The following is a 26,496-nucleotide window of genomic DNA, read 5'->3' as shown; positions in this document are numbered from 1 at the left end:
GTATCAGAGAATTTAACCTGGACGGAAGTGACGTTGCCCAAAGATCTGAGGCAGAAGTTTACTGATGAGTCCCTGTCTCTTGCTGTGTGTGTTCCCAAGTCGTGCGCCGTGGAGGCGGTGCTGGCGCCCTACACTGCGCACCCTGTCGTCGGCTTCAACTACACGGAGCAGTACTGCCGGCTGCCGCACGACAAACCTTACGTCGCAGCCGATTATGTTGGCACGTAAGTACCTAAGATAGCGATAAATGTTATGTACTTGTAATTGTATTTATCGAAAACTGGATTGATAATCCAGAACAAAAGATATGCATTACCACTATCTAAATGTGTGGATACGTCGGGGCCAGATTTTAGAATAGATTAATTAACCTGTCCTCTCCCAGAGGCACAAATTTGTGCCCAAAATCCTTCGATCCTGTTATCCTGGGAGATGACAGATAATAGCGTGCCCAGTCAGTCGTCAGTGACTTTGATCTTTTATACTTAGGTATAAATTTGCAGGTGTAAAGCGCTTAATAAAGTACTTTATTACATTACAATCAATTTATCTTTAACTTAAACTATCTAATCAGAATTAGATCTAAGATTGAAGATTTCTTAACAGGTGAAATTATCACTAGATGCGCGTTATTTAACCAATCAGAAACGTAATTCAAATGTCAAAGTTTTCAAACGGGCCACGGTACAGTCAAGGGCAAAGATATCGACACGGCCAAAGTTGCACAAAGTGGCCTTAATGTTAAGTGCATGGTGCATATTTTTGTAACTTTGGCCGTGTCGATATCTTTGCCCTTGACTGTACTAGCGCCAACCAGCCTGTCATAGAAACCCTAATAGCTTTAGGGTATTATCTTATTAAGCCGTGGTGGCCTAGTGGTTTGACCTATCGCCTCTCAAGCAGAGGTTCGTGGGTTCAAACCCCGACCCGCACCCCTGAGTTTTTCGAAATGCATGTGCGAAATTACATTTCAAATTTACCACGAACTTTACGGTGAAGGAAAGCATCGTGAGGAAACCTGCACACACCTGTGAAATAATTCAATGGTGTGTGTGAAGTTACCAATCCGCACTGGTCCCGCGTGGGAACTACGGCCCAAGCCCTCTTATTCTGAGAGGAGGCCTGTGCCCAGCAGTGGAACGTAAATTGGCTGGGATGATGATAGTGATGATCATCTTAATATCATGAAACGCTGAATAATCAATGATCTAGCGAGCCATATGTCATGATGTAAAATCTCGTCAAGGCTTACTTCTTGACACTACCTTCTTAACTCTGTCCTCAGTCTTTCTGTGTTTATTCATTTTATTTCCTAATTTCCTATCCTTTTCTCCCATTACGGCCTTTTTGACAATTTATATTGCTATTTTACGTTAGTAGTATATGTATTGTATAAGTATTGTATGTATGTATTTATATAATTATATCATTTGTATTTTTTTTTTGTTTGTTCTTGTTTCTGTTTCCGCCACCTACTTTTGTTTGACATAACTATAAGTTCTTGTACCCAAATGGTTGTTGGAAGAGATCGCTTTTAAGCGATAAGACCGCCTATTATCTACCCTGAATCTACATAAGTTTTTTGTACTGATTTGTGGTGTGCAATAAAGAATATTTGTATTTGTATTTGTATTTGATGTAGGCAGCGTTTATTTTCCATGCCACGAAATGGTTCATAATTTTATGTGATGAAGCGATTAATTCTAACATTTAACTAATTTGGTTTTTATTTTCATTTCAGGATTGTTTTCTCAGTGATCGGAATGTTGACTCTTATCAGCACAGCATACGAACTAAGGCAGATATTCATATTGAGAAGGGGTAAGCTTAGTCCTTTCGTTTCTTATAATGTTTGAAAGGGTTTTTTTTTATTCGATTGGACGGAAAACGAGCAAGTGGGTCTCCTGATGGTAATAGATCACCACCGCCCATAAACACCTGCAACATCTGGTATTGCAGATGCGTTGCCAACCTAGAGGCCTAAGATGGGATACCTCAAGTGCCAGTAATTTCACCGGCTGTCTTACTCTCCACGCCGAAACACAACAGTGCAAGCACTGCTGCTTCACGGCAGGATTAGCGAGCAAGATGGTGATAGCAGTCTCGGCGGACCTTGCACTTGGTCCTACCACCTACAACCTTCGCTTCATCTTTCATATTGCAAAGGAAATAGGATTCGATCGATCCCATCGTCTGAATTCCCGGATAAATACGACCAAGGGCACTTTAAGGCTAGACTGAAATAGTAGATTGAGAACCAAGGGTGGAAAGTGACCCATTTCACCTGAGCTATTTCTGGCGTTCGAACGAAGTGAGAGCGCCAATAGTTCGTGGGGAAATGGGTAATTTCACGCGAGTTAGACACTACTTTTCATTTCGACTGTGAGGAAAGTAAAATAGTACTTACAAAAAAATGAGAACAATAATAAATTGAATTTCAGTATTCAGTAAATTTAATTTACTTATATCCAACCTCCAACGGTACCTTTTCGTCCTGGCCACTTGCCACGGCCAACTATAAAAAAATCGAGTTGGTCACGACCTACAAAACTGGAGGTTGAACGCCGAACGAAGAAGTTTGACCTTTATTACTTATTTATATATTCCACCTCTTTCTTTCACATTTCACGAATGACTTCCATCTCTTTCTTAACCTAACTAAAGAAAGAGATGGAATATGTTCGTGACGTAATAAAGATCAAATTTCTTGTTTAAAACGGATGTTCGGCGTTCAACCTCCAGTGTTGTATATAAGCTCCTTGGTCACGACGTGCATCTAGATGGTCATGCCGAAACGTGAAAAAAAGTGTCATTGACGTAACTCAATTATTTTCGACTCCGTGGCTAATCGAAGAATTTAAAAAAAAATACTTTCCACCCTAGAGATGAAAACGCAATTTTCCACCCGGCTATCTACCCATGAAAATTAAACTTTCCGAACAGGAGAGATGAAAAAGCTGTTACTAAACCAGTGAGCCTAGGGCCTTGTGGTTTGACTTATTGCCTCTCAAGCATAGGGTCGTAAGTTCGAGCCGGGCTCGCACTTATGAGTTTTTCGGGATTTCATTTGAAATTTACCACAAACTTTACGGTGAAGGAAAAACATCTTGAGTAAACCTGCACACACCAACCAAGTAATTCAATTGTGTGTGTGAAGTTCCCAATCCGCGCTAGGCCCGCGTGGGAACTACGGCCCAAGCCCTCTCGTTCTAAGAGGATGTCTCTGCCCTGCGTGGGACGTAATGAGGGCTATCGCGTATGAATTCACCGCTAGAGGCGCTAGTGTAGCGTGAGGTCTCCGAAATGTCAAATCTCATAGTTTTTGGGTGAGCTACGCGGGTTTATTTAGAATTAGAATAATTTTGTGAATATTTTGCATTACCTGAAATTAATTATGGCAATTATGCGTTACGGGGCAATTAATGTCTGCGTTTTGAGACAGTTTTGTCTTTCGGAAACTTTTGTCCTCCCTTTTTTCCGAAAAAAACGGGACTACGCAACACTGCGGTTGCTCGATATTTTTACGGTACGGTTTTAAGGTGTATTAAATATGATTTTAATGTAAACTTTGTTTTCACGCCCGTAATAACAGACTTTGAAAGCCACATTTAAAACCTCACGCAACAGTGGCGCCATCTAGAAAGACAAAAAACGATAGCCCTCATTAGACCGAGATGATGATGATGATGAGATAGAGGTCAATCAGGAGTTAGTTTAATGTAATTATATTACTATAACCTAACCAACAACAAGTTGAAAACCGCGGACCTTGTCATTCAATATCTTTGTCGTTCAATATCACAAAAACGGCTGAACCAATTTTGATAAAACATCTCTAAGAACCATCGCTAGAAAACTTGCTTTCAATTAAAAGCAACCGCGTTCAAATCGGTCTACCTGTTTAAGAGCTACGGTGCCACAGACAGACAGACACACACACACACAGACATACAGAATACAGACAAAACATAGCGGTCAAACTTATAACACCCCTCTTTTTGCGTCGGGGTTAAAAAGGGATTGTTTTATAGATCAGATTTAATTGTAGATAATATGGTTATGACGCTTCCATCTTACAGACCCCGAAAAAACCAGCCCGCTACTCCGCACCTGCTCTCTGTACTCCAATACGCGCCGGCTGCTGACCTTCAACAAGCCCAGGGCTCTGGACTGCCTGGACGGCATCCGCTCCCTTTCCATTCTGGTCATCATCATCTTCCACACCTTCTGGGAGTATTTTCTATCACCAAGACGTATCGTGATTAATAGGTTCGAGTTGTACCAGGTAAATACTGTTTTTAACCCCCGGCGCTATGTGTGTCTGTGTAGCGCTTAAACGGGTGGACTGATTTGAATGCGGTTTTTTTTATTTGAAAGCAAGTTTTTAGCAATCGTTCTTAGATATGTTTTATCAAAATCGGTTCAGCGGTTTTTGGGATATTGAACTTTGCATTGACAATGTCGGGGGTGTTGGTTAAGGTTATGAATAATGGGATAATATCATCAATGGCGTATAGCTATCGTATGGCCAGGTAGTGCAGTGTACCAGGGCCCCGGAGCTCATGGGGCCCTCTAACCTAAGCTTTGAAAAAAAAGGAGCATAAAAGAAAAAAAGAGAAAAGAATCTTGTGAGCAGGCTCTTCATTCTTATTCCTGACGATAATATTGAAGGCCAATATAAATTTAAGCTATTTACGTTAGGGTTGCCATACGTGTGGGGACTTAAACCGGAACATTTAAAGAAAAAGTAGTAAAGGTGTAGAAAAAAAAAACAATTTTTATTACAACAATAAGTAATAAGTAGGTTTAATCCTTGTCTAAACACAAAACAACTTTTAACACAGTCATTTAATGCCAGCAATCCGCCAGTCAGGTTCTCTGTTCGTAGGTGATTTTCGCTTTCGCTTTAAAGCGTATATTATTTACCAATACCAGCCCCCCGCTAAATAACTATAATTCTTAAACCGGGACAATTTACTTATCGGCCGGGATGCCGGGACACCATGCTTCAAGCCGGGACATGTCCCGGCGTACCGAGACTTAGCAACTCTAATTTACGTGGAAAGAGAGGGTGAGGGCCCAATGAGGGCTATCGCGTATGAATTCGCCGCTAGAGGCGCTAGTGTAGCGTGAGGTCTCCGAAATGTCAAATCTCATAGTTTTTGGGTGAGCTACGCGGGTTTATTTATAATTAGAATAATTTTGTTATTATTTTGCATTACCTTAAATTAATTATGGAAATTATGCGTTACGGGGCAATGAATGTCTGTGTTTTGAGACAGTTTTGTCTTTCGGAAACTTTTGTCCTCCCTTTTTTTCCGAACAAAACACTGTGGTTGCTCGCTATTTTTATGGTACGGTTTTAAGGTGTATTAAATATGATTTTAATCTAAACTTTGTTTTCACGCCCGTAATAACAGACTTTGAAAGCCACACTTAATAACCTCACGCAACAGTGGCGCCATCTAGATAAACAAAAAACGATAGCCCTCATTCTTTCTCTATGCACCGGGGCCCCTTGTCCACCTAGCTGACCTAGCTACGCCACTGAATATCATCCACGAAAACACAGAGCAATCTTTTTTTACAGTGGCTAAGGAAGAAGCGAGCTGTATGGATGGTGTCTGGTGATATCGCGGTGGACTCGTTCTTCACTCTGAGTGGCTTGTTGCTGGTGTACACCAGCGTCAACAAGATGAAGCAAAGTAGAGCACTAAATTTACCATATTAAGGGGCTGTTTCACCATCCATTGATTAGTGTTAACTGGTGGTTAGGTGTGATGGCGTCTCTATTTGTTTTGTTCGAATAGACGGAGACGGCATCACATTTAACCGTCGGTTAACGCTAATCGAAGGATGGTGAAACAGCCCCTAAGTACTACTGTATAAATAAAATATTTTTTACAGAATCTGTAAACGTGGGTAGCGGTATACTAAAAAGGGCTTTATTTGTATGACGTCAAAGTTGAAAATTGACTGAAGGCACGCCCATCTGTCAAGTGTTAACTCCAAATAATCGTACTGTATTATATTAAGAGCTCTTATAACACACAATAGATACAAAAAATCCGGCCAAGAACGTGTCGGACACGCCTGAAATAGGGTTCCGTAGCCATTACGATAAAAATAAGTAATATTTTTCTGAGGATTTCGTATTTTGAACGGAATATTCCAAGTTTAGGTATATTTTATACCTTAGGCTGCTGTTTACTCTTAAACTACTAATAATTCTCAAGCAAACTTAGCCGTTATAGTTTTCCTTGAAAGTTTGATATACTTACTACTATCTTGAATTTTTTGAAATTTTTCCACCTACCGGTTTAGATTTTAGAGGGGGACGGGAGGACGCTCGATTTTAATGAAAATTTGTACTTTAAAGTTGAATATTTCGCAAACATATCACTGAATCTATCTAATGGTTTTAAAAGACCTATCCAACGACCTACCCCACGGTTTGGATGAGAAAAAAAATCATCCCCACTTTACCAGGGAGGTACCTTCGGCCAAATATGTGGTCTACCACCCTAAAGTCGATAATGGTTTGCATGTCACAAAACAAAAATGCCAATAGGCGTGTCTGTCAACTTGAAAGTTCGACTTTAGCGACATATTCATTTGATAGGAACTTGCTAAAAAATTGATAGACCACTTATTTGGCTGATGGTACCATGTTTTTTTTATTGTAGGTACCATTTTGTTGGCATAGTTTACATATCCGTGCAAAATTACAGCTTTCTGGCATTGATAGTCTCTGAGCAAAGCCGCGGACGGACGGACAGACAGACAGACAGACATGGCGAAACTATAAGGGTTCCGTTTTTGCCATTTTGGCTCTAGAACCCTAAAAAAGTGACAATTATGTAGAGTTGTAGCACTCGTATTGTTTGTGATATAGGGGTTAGGTCATCCGCCCATCTCGCTCTTGCTGGTTTTGAAAACTTTTCGGCCCCAAGAGGAGTTAAACTAAGTCCTTTACAGTGTCGCTGCTGAGGAACTTGCACTGGTTCTACCTGAACCGCTTCCTGCGTCTGTTCCCACTGCTGGCGGCTGCAGTGCTGCTGCAGGCGTCGCTGCTGCACCGGGTGGCTGACGGGCCCGACTGGCACTATGTCGCCATGTCCGTTGACCACTGCCGCCGATACTGGTGGAGCGCGCTGCTCCACATTCAAAATATCGCAAACCCAGGTCATACGGTAACCAAAAGTTTTCATATAGCAATCCTACTATGTAATAAATATGATTGTGTGTATATGTAATAAGGCATATTAATAACTAGAGGTTACCTGCGCGGCTTCGCACGCGTAAACTATTCGATCTGGTGGTTAAAATTGAATTTTCGGGATTTTACAAAATTCCCCTGGGAATTCCCGAAATTTATATTATGGTTTAAATTGAGGTTGTGCTAAGAATAACTGTCAAAAATTTCAAAATGTTAGCCCTAGCCTATGGGTTATTCCAGAGGTCCAGCTACCTACATACCAAATTCCATGACTAAGCCCAGCAATTGTTATTTCGAGATTTTATCCCTATCCCGTAGGAGTATCGGTATAAAAAGTAGCCTATGTGTTATTCCAGACGTCCAGCAACCTACATACCAAACATGACTCAAAGCCCAACGGTTGCTATTTCGAGATTTTATCTCTATCCCGTGGGAATATCGAGATAAAAAGTAGCCTATGTTTATTCCAGGTTATAACTAACTTAAGTTAGTTAGTTAATTTTTTCCAAATTTTATCCAAATCCGTCCAGCCGTTTCAGCGAGAAGAAGTAACAAACATACTCACTCACTCACAAACTTTCACATATTTATAACTAGCGTTTACCCGCGGCTTCGCACGCCTAAATCATTAAATGCACATTTTGAGAAGTTGTACCCATTGGGAAGTGCATTTTTTGGGAAAAGACAGTGTACCTTCCAAGAAAGTATCCCTAAAGGGTTACATCGGGGATTCGTCACGGGAAAAGTTATATGTATACACGGCCATGTTAGTTTAAGTCATAAAGTCGTGTATACATATTTTTGTAACTTTGGTCGTGTAACTAACTTTGTAACTTTACCAGGCCCCTTAGAACTAGCGTGTCTTCATACGTACTTTATATACTGTTACAACCAATAAAAAATGTATTTACAGTCGGAGATGTTCCTATAAACCAGAAATAAAATGTGGGTTACGGTTATCCCATCGCCTGTCTAAGTAATTAACTGTCATACTCGATTTTGTCTTATTAATTTTGATCCATATATTCCTCCCACAATTTCATGGGAAGAATAGCTCCCGCACAGTTAAACTCTAATAAGGCCATGGATAATGTCAACACATCCTAATTTGGTCATACACAAAAACGCATGAATATTTAGCAATGTTTAAGATTACATTACTCAACACTCAAAATTAAAAATATCAAAAAATTGTTCGATTATGTACTTCTGTTTTAGAAATTAAGGAAAGTTTTCCAATTTCTCCGTAGTTTACTGAAATTAGAGTTCAAGTGAATCTAAACGGCTGCCAAAGATATATTACGCGATTTAGAAGCGTGTTGTGAAAAGATAATAAATACTATTTTGGGATCGACATAATATTTTGTAGGAGGTTTGGAGTTAAAACCTGACTACGGTAACCTGATATCTTCGCCCTTGACTTAAAAGAAAGTGTACATACATTTCGATAAAGTGAGTTTTACAAGCCTGACCATTCAACAGTAGTCTTCTGGCTGATGATCATGATGTCATTGACCTACATGCTTTTGTTGCAGTGCGTGCCATGGTATCTGTCAGTAGACATGCAGTTGCACATCATCTCCCCACTAGTGTTATTCTGGGTGCTGGGCAGCCGCCGCGACGCGTGGGCCGCTCTTGCCGCCGGTCTGCTCGCTTCCCTAACCGCAACTCTAGCCTTTTGCTACTTCGTCATCTACAATGTTTCTATTTCGCCGACTGTGCAATGGTAAAAATTTATCGATGATCATTAATAATGATAACTTCTCACATATGGATCCGAGACGTGGTGCTCTACTATAATAAGCTTTATAAATAGGCTCAGAGTTGCTCAACGAGCTCAGTGAGCAGCTCTGACCCTATTGGTTAATGGAGAGCGCTACGCTGGGAAATTCTCTACGGGATCGAATCAGAAATAAGGAGATACGTAGAAGATCGAGCGTCACCGACATAGCCAAGCGAATTAGCTCGTTGAAGTGGCAATGGACAGGCCATATAATCACGGAGAACAGATCAGTTGGTTGGACATTGGGGTTGGGAAGTTCTCAAATGGAGACCGCGGATCGGCAAGCGCAGATTAGGATGTCCACGGTGGACGCAGGCCACTTTCACCCGAAGCAAGTGGAGGTCTATGGGGGAAGCCTATGTGTGGATATCATACGGCTGATAGGGTGATGATGATGATGGTATTTCTTGTAGATTCATGAGCAAAATGGTATTGCAGTGGGCAGGTCATCAAACCTTAGAAGTGATGCCGGCTGCAGCAGACTGGTTCTGGAGCTATTCTTGAGTGAAGACCATGTATCGGCAAATGTAATGTAATGTTGGTCGCCTTGCAGCTTGGGGCCTACTTGGGCCGTTTATACCCGGATAAGGATTTTATGATGTGCCATGGGAGAGGTCTATGTTCGGCATCAAATTGACAGAGACGGACGATGATAAATGATACCATTAACGGTATTAAATTTATAGCAAATTTGAAATGTAATGGCGCACATAAATAAGAGCCCGGGCTAGTACCCACGACCCTCTGCTTGCAAGGCCATAGGTCTAACCACTAAGCTCATCATCCCAGCCTATATACGTCCCACTGCTGGGCACAGGCCTCCTCTCAGAATGAGAGGGCTTGGGCAGTAGTTGCCACGCGGGCCCAGTGCGGATTGGGAACTTCACACACACCGTTGAATTGCTTCGCAGGTTTGTGCAGGTTTCCTCACGATGTTTTCCTTCACCGCAAAGCTCATGGTAAATTTCAAATGTAATTCCGCACATGAATTTCGAAAAACTCAGAGGTGCGAGCCGGGGTTTGAAGCACTCGACCACCACGGCTCTAAGCTACCATGACTCTATTTGGATTTACTGTATAAATATTGTATTTTTAGGGCAGCAACGGGAAATGTTCAAGAGTACATGCTATACTATAACCTTAATACTTTGGTGCGATCGCCACCCTTCTTCATCGGCATGTTGTTTGGTTACATCTTGCATGTCTTCAGAGGGCTGAAGATTGAATTGCCACAGGTAAATGCAAAGCTGGCCACATCCCTCAACGAACAGATCCTCGTTGTGGAAAAGAGGTTTTGGAATAGTCACCACGAACTGAAAGACGCACCTATAGCGACAATATCGCTAGAATTGACAAGATTTCATATTTCTAAGACTATAATTTGATTCGTTGTCTGTATTCTGGTTGGAAAGAGAAAGACGCTGATATTTTTAAAATTTCGCTACGATTATTAATTAATTTATTACAAATTTTTTAAGATGTGCTTATTCTAAAAGGGCATAACTCCAAAACTACCACACAATTTACTTTTGTCTAGTCTCTATTAAAAAAAAAGATCACGTAAATCTGACGTAGAAGTTGTCAAAATTAGGAGAGCTCCTTTTTCTGGTGAAAAAGGCAAAGGAATCATATCTATTCTGTGGTAGTGTTGGCAAATTTAGCTATATTTTTTATTTTTTTGTATTTTTTTAAATATGGAGAAATAAATGATAATAAATATTTTCCCATGTTCAGGAGGCAAAACGCTTTCGATTCCTGTAGTAATTTACAGGTGTTCAAAAAATTAAATCTTGTCAATTAAGGGAAAATAGTGGGTGCAATATACAGGTGGCTAGTGGTCGTTCACTATGGCGTCCTGAGGGAAGAGCATTGTTCAACAATGGATGTGTTCTTGTTGATGACGAAAGGGAAACCGAAAGCATTCTTTGGTTTTCATCTCCATGTTTTTCCTGAGAGCGTAGAGGCCGTTTATGCGCCAATATTTGACACTACAAAACGTGTATAAATATCTGATGCAACTATTTCTAGTTCTTTAGGACGTGTGAGATATTTTTATGCACGCTTTGTTGTGTAAGATTTTAATGCTTGTGAATGTACGAGTACAACTGAAAAACTTTTTACAAGAGTGTTCAGTGGAACTTGTATTCCTGGTTGAAATGTTTCTGAGTTAACACTTTAACTGTCCCTCGCTGTCGCCACTGTCATGGGTCGATATGTCCGTGCATTACAGATAATGCACAAAATACGTACGGAATCATCCATTTCTGACGTCACGTAGAACGTGGAGGGAGAGCTAGTTTGACGGTGCATTACATGTAATGCACGGACAGTTAAAGTGTTAATTTTGGTATGCCTTTTTAGGGTTCCGTGGCCATATCTGTCTGTCTGTCCGTCCGCGGCTTTTCTCAGGGACTATCAATGCTAGAAAGCTGTAATTTTGCACGAATATATATGCAAACTATGCCGACAAAATGATACTTACAATAAAAAAAATTAAAAACATTTGTTGTTGCTAAAACGAATTTTCCATTCAGTGATTTGTTTGCAAAATATTCAACTTTATAGTGCAAATTCTCATTAAAATAGAGCGGGGGGGACCTCCAAAATCTAAGCCGGTGGGTGGAAAAATTTGAAAAATTCAGGAGTAATTATATCAAAATTACAAGAAAAACTATAACGGTTAAGCTTTCTTGAGAATGATTAGTAGTTTAAGAGTAAATAGCAGCCTAAGGTATAAAATATACCTAAACTTGGAATATTCCGTACAAAATACGAAATCCTCATAAAAATATTATTTATTTTTTGTAATGGCTACGGAACCCTATTTCGGGCGTGTCCGACACGCTCTTGGCCGGTTTTTTTCTTTAATCATGACTTTATTTTTCAGTGGATAATACTTTTATGCCACGCTCTGTCATTTGCCACATTTTTCTACGTCGTCTACATCGTGCATCCGTGCATGCAAGCGGACTGGGACAACCATTTCGCTGACAGCATGAACAACTCCTTCAGACGGTCCGGCTGGTCGCTGGCTCTCTGCTGGATGATATTAGCTTGTGTTCACGGTTACGGAGGTAATTAAATGCTATAGCTTTCACACCAACACTGCCACTTTCATCTTGGATATATTTAGGACATAGTGTTGGTAAAGCTTCGATCAATGATTAGTACTAATCGTTGATCGAAGTGGTAAAGACTCAATTCCTTGAAGTCTTCATTTCTGAGACTTGGCTCAGTTTTTTAGACTCTGGTCTTTTAATCAAAGCTCGATTTTGCAGGTGGTAGGACCTTGTGCAAGGTCCGCCCGGATTGCTACCACCATCTTGCTCGCTAATCCTGCCGTGAAGCAGCAGTGCTTGCACTGTTGTGTTTCGGCGTGGAGAGTAAGACAGCCGGTGAAATAACTGGCACTTGAGGTATTCCATCTTAGGCCTCTAGGTTGGCAACGCATCTGCAATACCCTGGTGTTGCAGTTGTCTATGGGCGGTGGTGATCTCTTACCATCAGGAGACCTACTTGCTCGTTTGCCATCCAGTCGAATAAAATAAAAAATAAAAAAACTTAAATTTGGGGAGACTTGAGTTCCATAGTATTCTTTACCATTCACCATGCTACCAGACGTTAGACTAACGCTTTTCTTTGCTCTGAGGTTGAACTCTGGTTGAGCTCGAAACCGTCAGCGTAGTGTGGGGGTAGTGATAGTTGGTTTGGGTGAGTGTATGTGTTCTTACAGTCATCATCATCATCATCATCCCAGCCTATATACGTCCCACTGCTGGGCACAGGCCTCCTCTCAGAACAAGAGGGCTTGGGCCACAGTTCCCACGCGGGCCCAGTGCGGATTGGGAACTTCACACGCACCATTGAATTGCTTCGCAGGTTTGTGCAGGTTTCCTCACGATGTTTTCCTTCACCGCAAAGCTCGTGATAAATTCTTGAGTTCTTACAGTGTGGATGTGGAAAAGCTGCAATAAAGTGTGTTTACTTTGTTGCACTGACGTGGCGTTTTTTTTTACATCGAGCTTGCGGGTCAGCTGATGGTAAGTGATCAACTGATCACCGCCGCCCATGTACAGGACACCTAGGGGGGGCTAAAGGGAGGAGGGTGGAGGGGAGGGGAGTTGGGCCTTCGGATCTCCCACTCAACATACGAAACACAGTACAAGTCAACGCACGTAAAAAGAGCTCTGGGTGGCTAGTGGCGGGGATACGTTTGCGCATCTGTCAACTAACAAGCTAATGGCGTGACGGCCGCGCGCGCGCTCCTACGCCCCCTCCCGCGTCCCCAACTGCTCCGCCGCCAATTTGGTCCGTATTTTGCTCACTGCGCAGGTATATCGCCAGGAGAAACTACTATTTCACGCTGGGGAGTGGTATTAACCCAGTCGAGCCGGCCCATTCGTACTGCAGCCAGCAAATGGTTACAGTAAGGCTCTACCACATGAAAAAAGCTATCGTAAGGTCGCGGGTGAGCAAAGTACCTAGTTGTTTATAGTTCATTGATATGGAACTCCGCAAAGTAACGCCTGATTCAATCCTACCTACTTACGAGTAGATACTCGTCCTACTAATATTATAAATGTGAAAGTTTGTGAGTGAGTGAGTGAGTATATTTGTTACTTCTTCACGCTGAAACGGCTGGACGGATTTGGATGAAATTTGGCTAAAAGTTAGTTTATAACCTGGATTAAAACATAGGATAGTTTTTATCCCGACATTCCCACGGGATAGGGATAAAATCTCTAAATAACAACCGCTGGCCTTAGAGTCATGAAATTTGGTACTCGTATGTAGATAGCTGGAATAAAACATTAGGCTACTTTTTATCCCGATATTCCTTCGGGATAGGGACAAAATCTCGAAACAGCAACCGCTGGGCTTAGAGACATGAAATTTGACATGATTGTTTTTAATGTAACGTCAATGAATACCACGATTTAATTATCGGGAATTACCACGGGTTTTTTTTTAAATTCCGAAATTTCAATTCACCTGCTGGGTCAAATGATTTACGTGTAAGTCGCGGGTAAACACTAAAGTATCTTTGTCTTCTATCTCTACATTCATCTGGACTGTCTCCTCTGTGCAGGTCCCGTGAACTGGTTTTTATCGCTACGGCTCTGGAAGTTTGTGGCGCGCATCTCCTACTCACTATTTCTCTTTCACATGACTATTCAAGAAATCAAAGCCGCTACCACCATAACTCCCATTTATTTCAACATGGAAACATTGGTCAGTACAAGAGCTTAGTCAGCACCAGGCAGACAGGCAATCACGTCAAAGGGAACACTTAGAAAATAAACCTTTTAATTCATTAACCTTTCCGACCATATAGCACGGACAACAGATGGCCGTTGGGGCTGAAAAATTCTCGAGTGGAGACTGCGGATTGGCAAGCGCAGCGTAGAACGTCCACCAACGAGATGGGCGGATGACCTGGTTAAAGCCGCGGGTTCACGGTAGATGCAGGCCGCTGCCAACCGAAGCGACTGGGGGTCTCAGGGGGTCGCCTATGTCCAACAGTGGACGTCCTCCGGCTGAGATGATGATGATGTCACGGGAAAATGCACACCAATTGACCTAGTCCCAAAGTAAGATTAGCAAAGCTTGTGTTATGGGTACTAAAGCAACGGATAAATAGAATTATACAGATATAGATACATATTTAAATACATATTAAACACCCAAGACCCGAGAACATACATTCGTATTTTTCATACAAATATCTGCCCCGACACAGGAATCGAACCCGGGACCTCAAGCTTCGTAGTCAGGTTCTCGAACTATTAGGCCATCTGTCGTCAAATGATGAACCTTTCGGAACCCTCATGTCATAACATAAGTCTTAAATTGACCATGAGTTTCGAATGAATAACAACTAAATTAACAGTAATTTGGCTATACTAGTCTAGTAGAAGTATGATGAAAAAATTGACAACAGTCTTGTGTTACGCAACCTTGGCGACAGAGAGCGACATTTTATTATTATTTTAACTTCATTTGAGATTTTATTTTACCGCGCGCGGATTTAATTTTATTTGACATTTAGTATTAATTTATTATTTGACTTCAAATAAATGAAAAATGGAATCTATACTTATCTGTTTAACATTGCAGTTTTCTGCATTCGCAAGTGATCTCGTGTACACTACTTTGCTTTCAACGATGATGTGCATCATCGTTGAGGAACCTGCCTTAATCCTGCAGAGGATGCTCTTACAAGGTATATATAGTCTGTCAAAAAAGAGAAAAAATTAAAAAGTGGCAACACTGTAGTGTCATCCCTTTCAAACCCTGTCAAACCAAAAAGGGAGGACACTACAGTGTTGCCACTTTTTAATTTCTTCTCTTTTTTGACAGACTATAAGCAATTTGAAGTCAGGTGGGTGAAAACCAAAAAGATGGACTACGCTATACTTCGTTTTTTAAGGTTCCGCAGCCAAAATGGCAAAAACGGAACCCTTATAGTTTCGCTATGTCTGTCTGTCTGTCTGTCCGTCCGCGGCTTTGCTCAGGAACTATCAATGCTAGGAAGCTGTAATTTTGCACGAATATGTATGTAAACTATGCCGACAAAATGGCACAATAAAAAATAATAATTAAAAATTAAAAAAAAATTGTGTACCTGCCCATAGACGTAAAGTGGGTGATTTTTGCCATTTTGGCTACGGAACCCTAAAAACGAAGTACAGGTACAGGTCGATTCAGAAAAGCTGGCACGAATGAATGAGGGCTATCGCGAATGAATTCGCCGCTAGAGGCGCTAGTGTAGCGTGAGGTCTCCGAAATGTCAAATCTCATAGTTTTTTGGTGAGCTACGCGGGTTTATTTATAATAAGATTTTTTTTGTGAATATTTTGCATAACCTGAAATTAATTATGGCAATTATGCGTTACGGGGCAATGAATGTCTGTGTTTTGAGACAGTTTTGTCTTTCGGAAACCTTTGTCCTCCCTTTTTTCCGAACAAAACGGGGAGATGCAACACTGTGGCATGCTCGATATTTTTATGGTACGGTTTTAAGGTGTTTTAAATATGATTTTAATCTAAACTTTGTTTTCACGCCCGTAATAACAGACTTTGAAAGCCATACTTAAAAACCTCACGCAACAGTGCGCCATCTAGTGAGACACAAAACGATAGCCCTCATTGATTTTGAGAGGATGACAATCAGTACAGCATATTAAATCTCTAGTGGAAACAGCTGAGCGGAGCGACGCTAGGTAAATGAAACGTCTCTATTGGTTAATAATGAATAACCAAACCAACAAAAAATTGGGAAACCCAACCGTAGCTCATAAACGGATGAACCGATTTTAATGCGTTTTTTTTTATTTGAAAGCAAGTTTTCTAGCGATGATTCTTAGACATGTTTTATCAAAGTCGGCTTAGCCGTTTTTGAGATATTGAACTTTGAAGTGACAATGTCTGGGGTTTTCCAACTTTAGGTTAGGTTATTCCATACGCAGAGCTTCCCCGCTCTCGCTCTTTTCTCCGCTCCGTTCGGTCCGCTCTGGATTTGCAGCCTCGCCCATTCATTATCAATTATCATACCTAGTTAATACCACAATCGGGACTTATCACCATTCACTATCCTTACCGCACGCTGAAGCTACCGTACAACGGCTAACCGATAGTGTCTTTTCCAACCTCGACATTGGCGGAATCATCAATAGTATCGATGGAGCTATACTTTTAAGAATTGAATTGAATTGAATTCACTATCCTTTTCAGGTGTCACCGAACCGCGACAAAAACAAAATGGAGATGAAAAAAAACCAGTAGAATCAATTCAGATGATAAAGGATGAAATTTACAAATATAACTCTTTAAATCCGTAAATCTTACCAAAAAAGTAAAATATGATGTACATGATGAGAAACAGAATTATACTTAACCAGATAACACAGTGGGTAGATAACCTGACAATGAAGCTTGTAGTTTCGGGTTCGATTCCCGATGGAGGCTAATATTAATAAATAAATGAAGCATACGAATATTTTATTTTTGTTTTTCAAATAATTTAATTTCGGTCGACAACAGTATCAGTAGGTACCTCTAACATTATGGTCTTTATTAAAAATGTAACTGTAACGCGTACAAGATCCTACTATATATAATATTATAAATGCGAAAGTTTGTGAGTGAGTGAGTGAGTGAGTGAGTATGTTTGTTACTCCTTCACGCTGAAACGGCTGGACGGATTTGGATGAAATTTGATATTTGTAGAAAGAAAGAAAGAAAGAAAATAATTAATTTATAACAGCAATGACACATAATGGCAATACGCATATTTAGATAGCTGGACTACTTTTTATTCCGATATTCCCACGGGAAAGGGATAAAATCTCGAAACAACAACCGCTGGGCTTAGAGTCATGAAATTTGACATGACATGATTGTTTTTTATGTAACGTCAACGAAAACCAAGATTTGATTTTCGAAAGTCCCACGTGAATTTTTTAAAATCCCGAAATTTCAATTTAGTTGCTGGATCTAATGATTTACGTGTGCGAATCCGTGGGTAAACACAGTACATAATGTAACTTTCAATTTGTAAAATCTTTACACGAATGCTCATTCGGACTTATGAGTAACAATAGATAATGGCCGTGGTGGCCTAGTGGTTTGACCTATCGCCTCTCAAGCAGAGGGTCGTGGGGTCAAACCCCGGCTCGCACCTCTGAGTTTTTCGAAATTCATGTGCGGAATTACATTTGAAATTTACCAAGATGGTGGTAGCAATCCGGGTGGACCTTGCACAAGGTCCTACCACCTGCAACCCCAATAATAATGACACAACTATGCTCAATTGAATTTATTTATAACCAGCATGGTTCGCAACCATGCCACTTCCACTTGTCTTTTCTGTTCCATGAATTAGATCATCAACTTGAGTGCCTTCCGGTCAAGTTTGGCGCCCGCGCCGCGAGGCAGCGCATCCACGAATCGCACGCCGCCTTCCAACCGCATCCTGGCTGATACCTGCCAAAAAAACCGTTATAATTTTAGCATAATCTATAGGCACTGACTCCAGCTCAACCCACTGTCTCTTAGGTTACCGTCGCCTTACTTGAGTATCAACCGTACATCTCGTGTGGAGCCTCGACCACCCCAGCCTCACGTACTTGACGACATTGACTAGCTCTACTATCTCTTGGGTTACCGTCGCCTTACCTGCGTATCAACATAAGCCACCAGCTCCTTCTCAGTGATAGTCGCGCCTGGTTGCAACGCCACAAAGGCAAGCGGCGCTTGCCCGTACTTCTCGTGCGGAGCCCCCACCACCCCCGCCTCGCGGACTTGCGGATGCTGCTGCAAAACTGACTCCAGCTCTGCTGGAGCCACCTGAGAACAATTATTAAAAATCCTGAAAAACATTTATAGGAGTCGAAAATACAAACTGAGACATGGATGCACAGAAAAACCAGAAAAAGAGACCAGCACTGGGAATCGAACCCAGGTCCTCAGCATTCCGTGCTGCGTGCTATAACCCCTACACCACTGCTGGACAGGAATCTAGACACGAATTTTTCCCATGCATACATATCTCAGGTTGCTTATTTCTACTTTGCTACTTAAGCAGCAGCACTAGCGACATCTATGTGGCGTCGACAGACGTCACACACACTCTTTCGGAACCAACCGCTCACCCAGACAAGAGATGTCGCTACTAAGCAATCAAATTATGATTGGTTTTTTGGAGTCATTATGGGTTTTTCTGGTTTTTCTGTGCATCCACATATGTTTGTATTTTCGATATGGTTTCACGGGATACCCGTAAAAGTAACAAATTTGGAGTTGAAATAAAAAATACAAAAATACTCCAAAAAACCAATCCTAATTTATAGGAGTATCCAGACCCTATACTATGGAGTGCAAAATTCGTCTTTTGCCGTCCCGCTGACGCTTATGTTATTCAACACGAGAGCGAGAGTGACGGTACGATACGAACTTCGAGTTTCGTAGTAGCCCCTCAGACATTTAATCCAATCTCGTAACCTAGTTACGATATGGGAATTGTGCTTTCGAATCGGGATTATTTTTCCCGCTTCGAAACTAGCTACCAGATCTGGCTTTGAGATGAGACTAAAAGATTCTCGTTTCGTAACCAACTTCCAATCGGGAACATTTTCCCATTTCATAACTAACGCAACCACTAATCTCCCTGAATAGTTCAAAGACATCAATCAACATCAACTTTGTTTTTTTTTTTATTTTGACAGCTTCGGCACTTCCTGCCACATGCAGTGAAATTGTGAAATCAACTTCCGTCAGCAGAGTTTACGGACAAGTACTATGACATCAGCGCTTTCAAGAAAAGAGATTTATACTTCCTTAAAAGGCCGGCAATGGACCAATGACTGTTACCACCAATTTTTACCAGTGGTAACAGCTGGGATTTTTTTCCCATCTTTTACCACTAAAGTCATCATCATCATCATCCCAGCCTATATACGACCCACTGCTGGGCATAGGCCTCCTCTCAGAATGAGAGGACTTGGGGAGTAGTTCCCACGCGGGCCCAGTGCGGATTGGGAACTTCACACACACCATTGAATTGCTTCGCTGGTTTGTACAGGTTTCTTCACGATGTTTTCCTTCACCGTAAAGCTCGTGGTAAATTTCAAATGTAATTCCGCACATGAATTTCGAAAAACTCAAATGTGCGAGCCGGGGTTTGAACCCACAATCCTCTGCTTGAGAAGACATAGGTCTAACCACTCGGCCACCACAACTTTTTTACCACTAAAGTACTCAGTAGTAACTACTGGGAAAAAAATCCCAGTAGTTACCACCAATTACTTTAGTGGTAACAGATAGGAAAAATATTCACGATAAGATAAAATAACTCCATAAATATTGAATACAATAGAACCTTTTTTAATATGTTGACAATAAACTGCTGAAAATTAAAATGAATGTGGTGGTAACTAATTGGATTTTTTTCCCATCTCATACCCACTAAAGAAATTGATGGTAACTACTGGGGAAAAAAATCCCAATTGTTACCACCAATAATTAGTTTAGTGGTAACAGATGGAATTTTTGTTCCCATTAGTTACCAGTGGTAACAGGTGGTGATCATTTCCCATCAAATAACCCGCTTGCTCGTTTGACTCCCTCTCATTATAATAATAAAACTTTGTGTACCTGGAAGGAGTTAAATTTGATGAGTTCCTTGATCCGGTTGACAATGTAGAAGTAGGCGTCTTCGTCATAATATCCGATATCGCCGGTCAGCATGAAGCCCTCAGAGTCCATGTGGTCGCGGTTCGAAGAGTGCAGGTAACCTGAAGATTGTCATTTTTCATCATCATCATCATACCAGCCGTACGCCATCCACTGTTGGGCATAAGCAGGGGTCGGACAAAAAGTGCCGATGACGTCAAACCACTTATAGGATGTTTCCAATTAGTATTTTTGATTTTCATAAACAATTATCCCACCACCACCACGACCAGATGGCCTAGTGGTTAGAGAACCTGACTACGAAGCTTGAGGTCCCGGGTTCGATTCCCGTGTCGGGGCAGATATTTGTATGAAAAATACGAATGTTTGTTCTCGGGTCTTGGGTGTTGAATATGTATTTAAGTATGTATCTATCTATATAATTATATTTATCCGTTACCACCGTACCCATAACACAAGCTTTGCTAAGCTTACTTTGGGACTAGGTCAATTGGTGTGAATTGTCCCGTGATATTTATTTATTTATTTCTTTATTATCACTTATCATTTATCAACCTCTTTATTAAACAATATGAAATTTATTTTATTCACTGAATTCCATTGATTTATTTACGATTATTTTGTTACTTCATTAATGCTACTTTGTTACTACATGTCACACGGAAGTTTAAATAAAAACATCATCTTGTGTGCAAGATTACGTCATCCGCACTTTTTGTCCGACCCCTGGACATAAGCCTCCCCATAAACCTCCAGTTGCTTCGATTGGAAGCGGCCTTCGACCAACTTGAACTTGCGGCTTCACCCAGGCCATTCGTCCACCTCGTTGGTGGACGTCCCACGCTGCGCTTGCTGATCCGCGGCCTCCATTCAATTGCGGTTCCAACGGTCATCTGTTCTCCGTGCTATATGGCCTGCCCATTGCGACTTCAATGAGCTTATTCGCTTTGCTATGTCGTTGACTAGGTATATCTATGTACATCTCATCATATCATTTCTGATTCATTTTTAATCAGCAGCAGCAGGTTAATAAAAAAAATTAACTATACTTATCATAAATGCAAAAGTTAGTGAGTATGTGTGTGTGTGTGTGTGTGTGTGTGTGTGTCTTTGTGAGTGCGTGTATATTAGTATATTTGTCACGCTAAAACGGCTCGACGAATTTGCATGAAATATGGTATGTAGATAGCTGGAGATCTCAAATAACACATGGGCCACTTTTTACCCCGATATTCACACGGGATCAGGATACAATATCGAAATCTCTACCGCTGGGTTTAGAGTCATGGAATTAAGAGCATTTACACCTGCTGAGCTGGCAACGTTGCATTTTGTTAGTTTTTCTCGATTACTACATAAAAATTGAATGAAAATTAAAAATGTGGTCTGTTAGAATTGTTCTTAATATATAAGTTAATACGTGTGTCTACTACAATAATTATTCGTGATAGACTTTTATTTATATTCTTTAAAAACTAACAAATGTTTATTAACGGTTTTTAAAGGAAATAAAAGTACATCACGATTAATTATTGCAGCAGACACATTATAACTTATATATTAAGAATAGAAAGAAGATCTAACAAAAATGCAACGTTGCCAGCCCAGCAGGTACGAGTATAAATGCTCTTAGATGGGTTTCAAAACTTCATGTATTTACCCTGCATTAGCGCAGGCGACTTGATGCAGATTTCTCCACGCTGGTTCGGACCTAGCGGCTCCCTGGTGTTCTGATCCACAACCTAAGACATAATTTATCAAAATGTTTAAATTGAAAAATCATTTCTTCGTCAATAACAAAGCTAAAACGACAGAAATGCGTTGGATGGTCTACCTTCATGATGGAGCCAGGGCTGGGCTGTCCCGCGCTGCCAGGCTTGGTGCCTTTGGTGGACCTTTCCTCGCTGCAGAGGCAACCGACTTCTGACATCCCGTAGACCTGACACACGTCGCGAAGGTTTCGAAACCTGAGGAGTATTGGGCGGTCATTAGTCTCAACAATACAATACAATTTTCATTCAGCCCCTGCCTCCCCTTACCGCTAATAATTTCCAAAATACCTACTGCTGCAGCAGGATCCAGCTCGAGTGTGTTACTGCCCTACTCACTTTGCTTTCTAGTTGCGGCAACGGCAGACGTCGACAGCAGCGTCTTAATATCTAAAGGTAGACTTCCGAGTAGAGCGGCTCCGACGTCACTATCGCAGCGACAGTAACGCGGTGTTGTCGGCGACAGTGTCGCTGCGTTCGAACGTTCATCATCATCATCAGCCGAAAGACGTCCACTGCTGGACAAAGGCCTTCCTCTTAGAACGCCACAATGAACGACAACTCGCCACTTGCATCCACCGGTTTCCAGCTACTCTCACGATGTCGTCAGTCCACCTGGTGGGAGGCCTGCCAACGCTTCGTCTTCCGGTTTGTGGTCGCCACTCGAGGACTTTTCTCCCTCAACGGTTATCTGTTCTTCGAGCGATGTGGCCTGCCCATTGCCACTTCAATTTGCATATTTTTCCAGCTATGTCAGTGACTTTAGTTCTTCGACGAATTTCCGTATTCTGGATTCTACCGCGCAAAGAAACTCCAAGCATAGCTCTCTCCATAGCTCGTTGCGTGACTCTGAGCCTCTCTAAGAGGCCAACAGTCAAGGACCACGTCTCAGCGCCATAAGTCATCACTGGCAACACACACTGGTCGAAGACTCTAGTCTTCAGGCACTGCGGAATATTGGACGAGAAGATATTATTATCACGAAGCTTCCCGAACGCGCTGTTCGAACGTTAGTTCATACTATCGCTCTATCGCCGCGTTACCGCAGGGCTACTACGAAACTCGAAACTCGAAGTTCGTGTCGTGCGGTCCCTTTGACACTTATACAATTTAATACGAGAGCAAGAGGGATGGTACGATTCGAACGAGTTTCGAGTTTCGTGGTAGCCCTGCTGTCGCTGCGTTATTGACGCCGGAGCAACTCTACTCGGAAGTCTACCTTAAAGCATAACTGATTGTTTTCCACGTGTCGTGAATACGTGCTTAAGCGCTCGGTGAGCACTGCCGCTCGCGCTGCCAGTACTTTAACATTCCTGCAAAAACCGGCCAAGAGCGTATCGGACACGCCCGAAATAGGGTTCCGTAGCCATTACGAAAAAATTAAGTAATATTTCTCTAAGAATTTCTAATTTTGCACGGAATATTCCAAGTTTAGGTAATATTTTACACCTTAGGCTGATATTTACTCTTAAAATTCTCAAGAAAACTTAACCGTTATAGTTTTCCTTGTAAGTTTGATATACTTACTACCATCCTGAATTTTTTCCAATTTTTTCCACACACCGGTTTACATTTTAGAGGAGGGGCGCTCGATTTTAATGAAAATTTGCACTTTAAAGTGGAATATTTTGCAAATAAATCACTGAATCTAAAAATCGTTTTAGTAACCCCCTATTGGTTTTAAAAGACCTATCTAACGATACCCCACACTACAAGGTTGGATGAGAAAAAAAAACACCCCCACTTTACGTCTATGGGGGTACTCAGAAAAAATGGTTTTCATTTTTTTATTGTACCAAGTCGGCATAGTCAACATATATACTCGTGCAAAATTACAGCTTTCTAGCATTGATAGTCTCTGAGAAAAGACGCGGACGGAGAGACAGACAGACATGGCGAAACTATAAGGTTCCGTTTTTGCCATTTTGGCTACGGAACCCTAAAAGACATTTAGGTGCAATAAATTTTCTTCCGCTCAACAAACAAACAAACAACAAAAACAACAAACACAAACAAATTACAAATTGCGTATACATTTATAACGGTTTTTTTATTTCCTCGAATTTGTGATGAAAAATAGAGTGTTCAACTCGAGTGTAAATGATCAATTACACCCGCGAACTATAAGCACCCTCGCTCGCTTTGCTCGCTCGTGCGCCTAAATATCTTGGGTGGAATTGATCACTTAGAACCCTTGTTTATCAATCTACTTATACACTTCCCCTGCCCACTGCCCTGCTCTCTTCGGCTGAATGTAAATGCGGCACGTACTTGCTCTTAGCGTTGTTGACAAGCTCAGCGTCAGCAGGCGTACTGGCGGACACCATGCGGACCAGCGAGCTGACATCGTACTTGGACAGGACTGAGGACTTGACCATCTCTATTATGGTCGCCGGCGCCAGCTGGACGGACTGCAGCTGAAGGTATAAACAAATACCATACCACGGGTCACTTGACACCAATCCCAATTGACCTACAGTCCGTTTGCATTAAGAATACTGGGAATCATCAATGTTCACGCCCAATATCCAATCAAATCGTTCCTAATTAGAAAGTCACGTTCACAGTGACCAATGAGGGCTATCGCGTATGAATTCGCCGCTAGAGCCGCTAGTCTAGTGAGACAACCACAACCGTTGCGTTCGAGAGTATGCGTTCAATGAGGGCTATCGTTTTTTGTCTCACTAGATGGCGCACTGTTGCGTGAGGTTTTTAAGTATAGCTTTCAAAGTCTGTTATTACGGGCGTGAAAACAAAGTTTAAGCATTCATTGCCCCGGGACGCATATTTGCCATAATTAATTTCAGATATTGCAAAATATTCACTAAATTATTCTAATTTTAAATAAACCCGCGTAGCTCACCCAAAAACTATGAGATTTGACATTTCGGAGACCCCACGCTACACTAGCGCCTCTAGTGGCGAATTCATACGCGATAGCCCTCATTATGCACCTTCACCCGCAGTTGCAGTAGTTGCACTGATGACTCACTGCATTCTTAACGCGAACGAACTGTACCTAGTCCCAAACTAAAAGGCGACCGGATAGCAAAGTTGTTAGAGAACCTGACTATAAAGTTTAAGCCTGGTTCGATTTCCGGTCAAGGCAGATATTTGTATGAATAATACGAATGTTTGTTATTAAAATATGTATTTAAGTATGTATTTATCTGTATAAGTATGTTTATCTATATATATAAAAGAAGAAACTGACTGACTGACTGACTGACTGACTTATAGATCAACGCACAGCCCAAACCGCTGGGTCTAGAAACTTGAAATTTGGAATATATGTTCCTTAATAGGCGTAGACGCGCACTAAGAAAGAATTTTTCGAAATTCCCACGGGATAGGAAATAAATGGGATTTATATTTTCACTTCGAAATGGCCCTATTTCAGTAACTATAATTATAAGAAACTTCAAATTTGGCATGCAAGTAGGTAATACTAACAGCTAAAAACACTTTTCAGGAATTTACGAAATTCCCACGGGATAGTGAATAAATGGGATTTGTATTTTCACTTTTAATTAATGACCTTTTTTCCGTAACTATAATTATTAGACACTTCAAATTTGGTAAACAAGTAGGTAATACTAACAGCTAAAAAATATTTTCAGGATTTATCAAAATTCCCACGGGATAGGGAATAAAATGTGATTTATATTTTCACTTCAAAATGGCCCTATTTGCGTAACTATAATTATTAGAAACTTCTAATTTGGCATGCAAGTAGGTAATACTAACAGCTAAAAACGATTTTCAGGATTTCTTGAAATTCCCACGGGATAGTGAATAAATGGGATTTGTATTTTCACTTTCAATTATTGACCCTTTTACCGTAACTATAATTATTAGAGACTTCAAATTTGGCGAGCAAGTAGGTAATACTAAGTTACAGCTAAAAACATTTTTCAGGATTTATCAAAATTCCTACGGGATAGGGAATAAAATGGGATTTATATTTTTGCTTCAAAGTGGCCCTAACTCCGTAATTATAAATATTAGAAACTTCAATTTTGGCATGCAGGTAGGTAAAAACTGTTGCAAAGATTTTTCGAATATCCCACGGGATTAAACGAATAAAGAGCATTTTATATACTTACCAACTGAATCAGAAAACGCATAAGCTAAACCAATAAAACTGGGGACTGGAGATTTGGCAAACTGATGTAAATCTGGTAACAAATATTATTTAGCAGTGACATCCTGCTCATCCTGGCGAGGATCGTCTACGTAGAAGGGAACTCCTCAAAAGTTGATGGCACACGCAAAAGACTTTACATGATTGTTAAATTTCAATGATAATGCGTTTATATGATATACATCGCCTGATGCTGCAGCCAGGGTCTCTGCTGATGACGGAACTCCTCAAGGGCTGATAGCATAGATACGAAATTTTACATGTACGTTCAACGAGCTGACACAATTACTTTGCCCACCGCGACCTTTATGATAGCTACTTTTTTGCCCATGCAATGTGTGTTCATGCAGTTCCTCCACCTCCACACTGTAAGAACACACCAAATCCA

At 41.1% G+C, this 26,496-nt stretch overlaps 3 protein-coding genes across 3 annotated transcripts in view; 1 reads left to right on the top strand and 2 right to left on the bottom strand.

Moving 5' to 3' along the window:
- The window catches only part of LOC141430226 (nose resistant to fluoxetine protein 6-like), an 18,301-nt gene extending 714 nt beyond the window's left edge, over positions 1-17,587 (top strand). The window contains exons 2-12 of the mRNA XM_074090820.1: positions 8-224; positions 1,742-1,821; positions 4,080-4,285; positions 5,591-5,705; positions 6,979-7,193; positions 8,755-8,945; positions 10,099-10,237; positions 11,890-12,076; positions 14,092-14,234; positions 15,120-15,225; positions 16,737-17,587. Coding sequence (XP_073946921.1) covers positions 8-224; positions 1,742-1,821; positions 4,080-4,285; positions 5,591-5,705; positions 6,979-7,193; positions 8,755-8,945; positions 10,099-10,237; positions 11,890-12,076; positions 14,092-14,234; positions 15,120-15,225; positions 16,737-16,843 — 1,706 coding nt within the window. The 3' untranslated portion in view covers positions 16,844-17,587. The remainder of the gene's footprint in view (positions 1-7; positions 225-1,741; positions 1,822-4,079; positions 4,286-5,590; positions 5,706-6,978; positions 7,194-8,754; positions 8,946-10,098; positions 10,238-11,889; positions 12,077-14,091; positions 14,235-15,119; positions 15,226-16,736) is intronic.
- Positions 1-26,496, bottom strand: part of LOC141430205 (uncharacterized) — a 237,504-nt gene that overhangs the window by 17,157 nt on the left and 193,851 nt on the right. The window lies entirely within an intron of this gene.
- Positions 17,806-25,598, bottom strand: LOC141430212 (luciferin 4-monooxygenase-like). The gene is made up of 6 exons (XM_074090811.1): positions 24,236-25,598; positions 22,030-22,162; positions 21,856-21,937; positions 20,157-20,296; positions 18,180-18,350; positions 17,806-17,987 (listed from the first exon to the last, which is right to left on the bottom strand). The coding sequence occupies exons 1-6, from the start codon at positions 24,340-24,342 to the stop codon at positions 17,883-17,885; spliced, it is 738 nt and encodes a 245-aa protein (XP_073946912.1). The 5' UTR covers positions 24,343-25,598; the 3' UTR covers positions 17,806-17,882.

The sequence above is a fragment of the Choristoneura fumiferana genome, chromosome 8 (genome assembly GCF_025370935.1).
Source record: "Choristoneura fumiferana chromosome 8, NRCan_CFum_1, whole genome shotgun sequence".
NCBI lineage: Eukaryota > Metazoa > Arthropoda > Insecta > Lepidoptera > Tortricidae > Choristoneura > Choristoneura fumiferana.
This window is presented reverse-complemented; position numbering and strand designations above follow the sequence as displayed.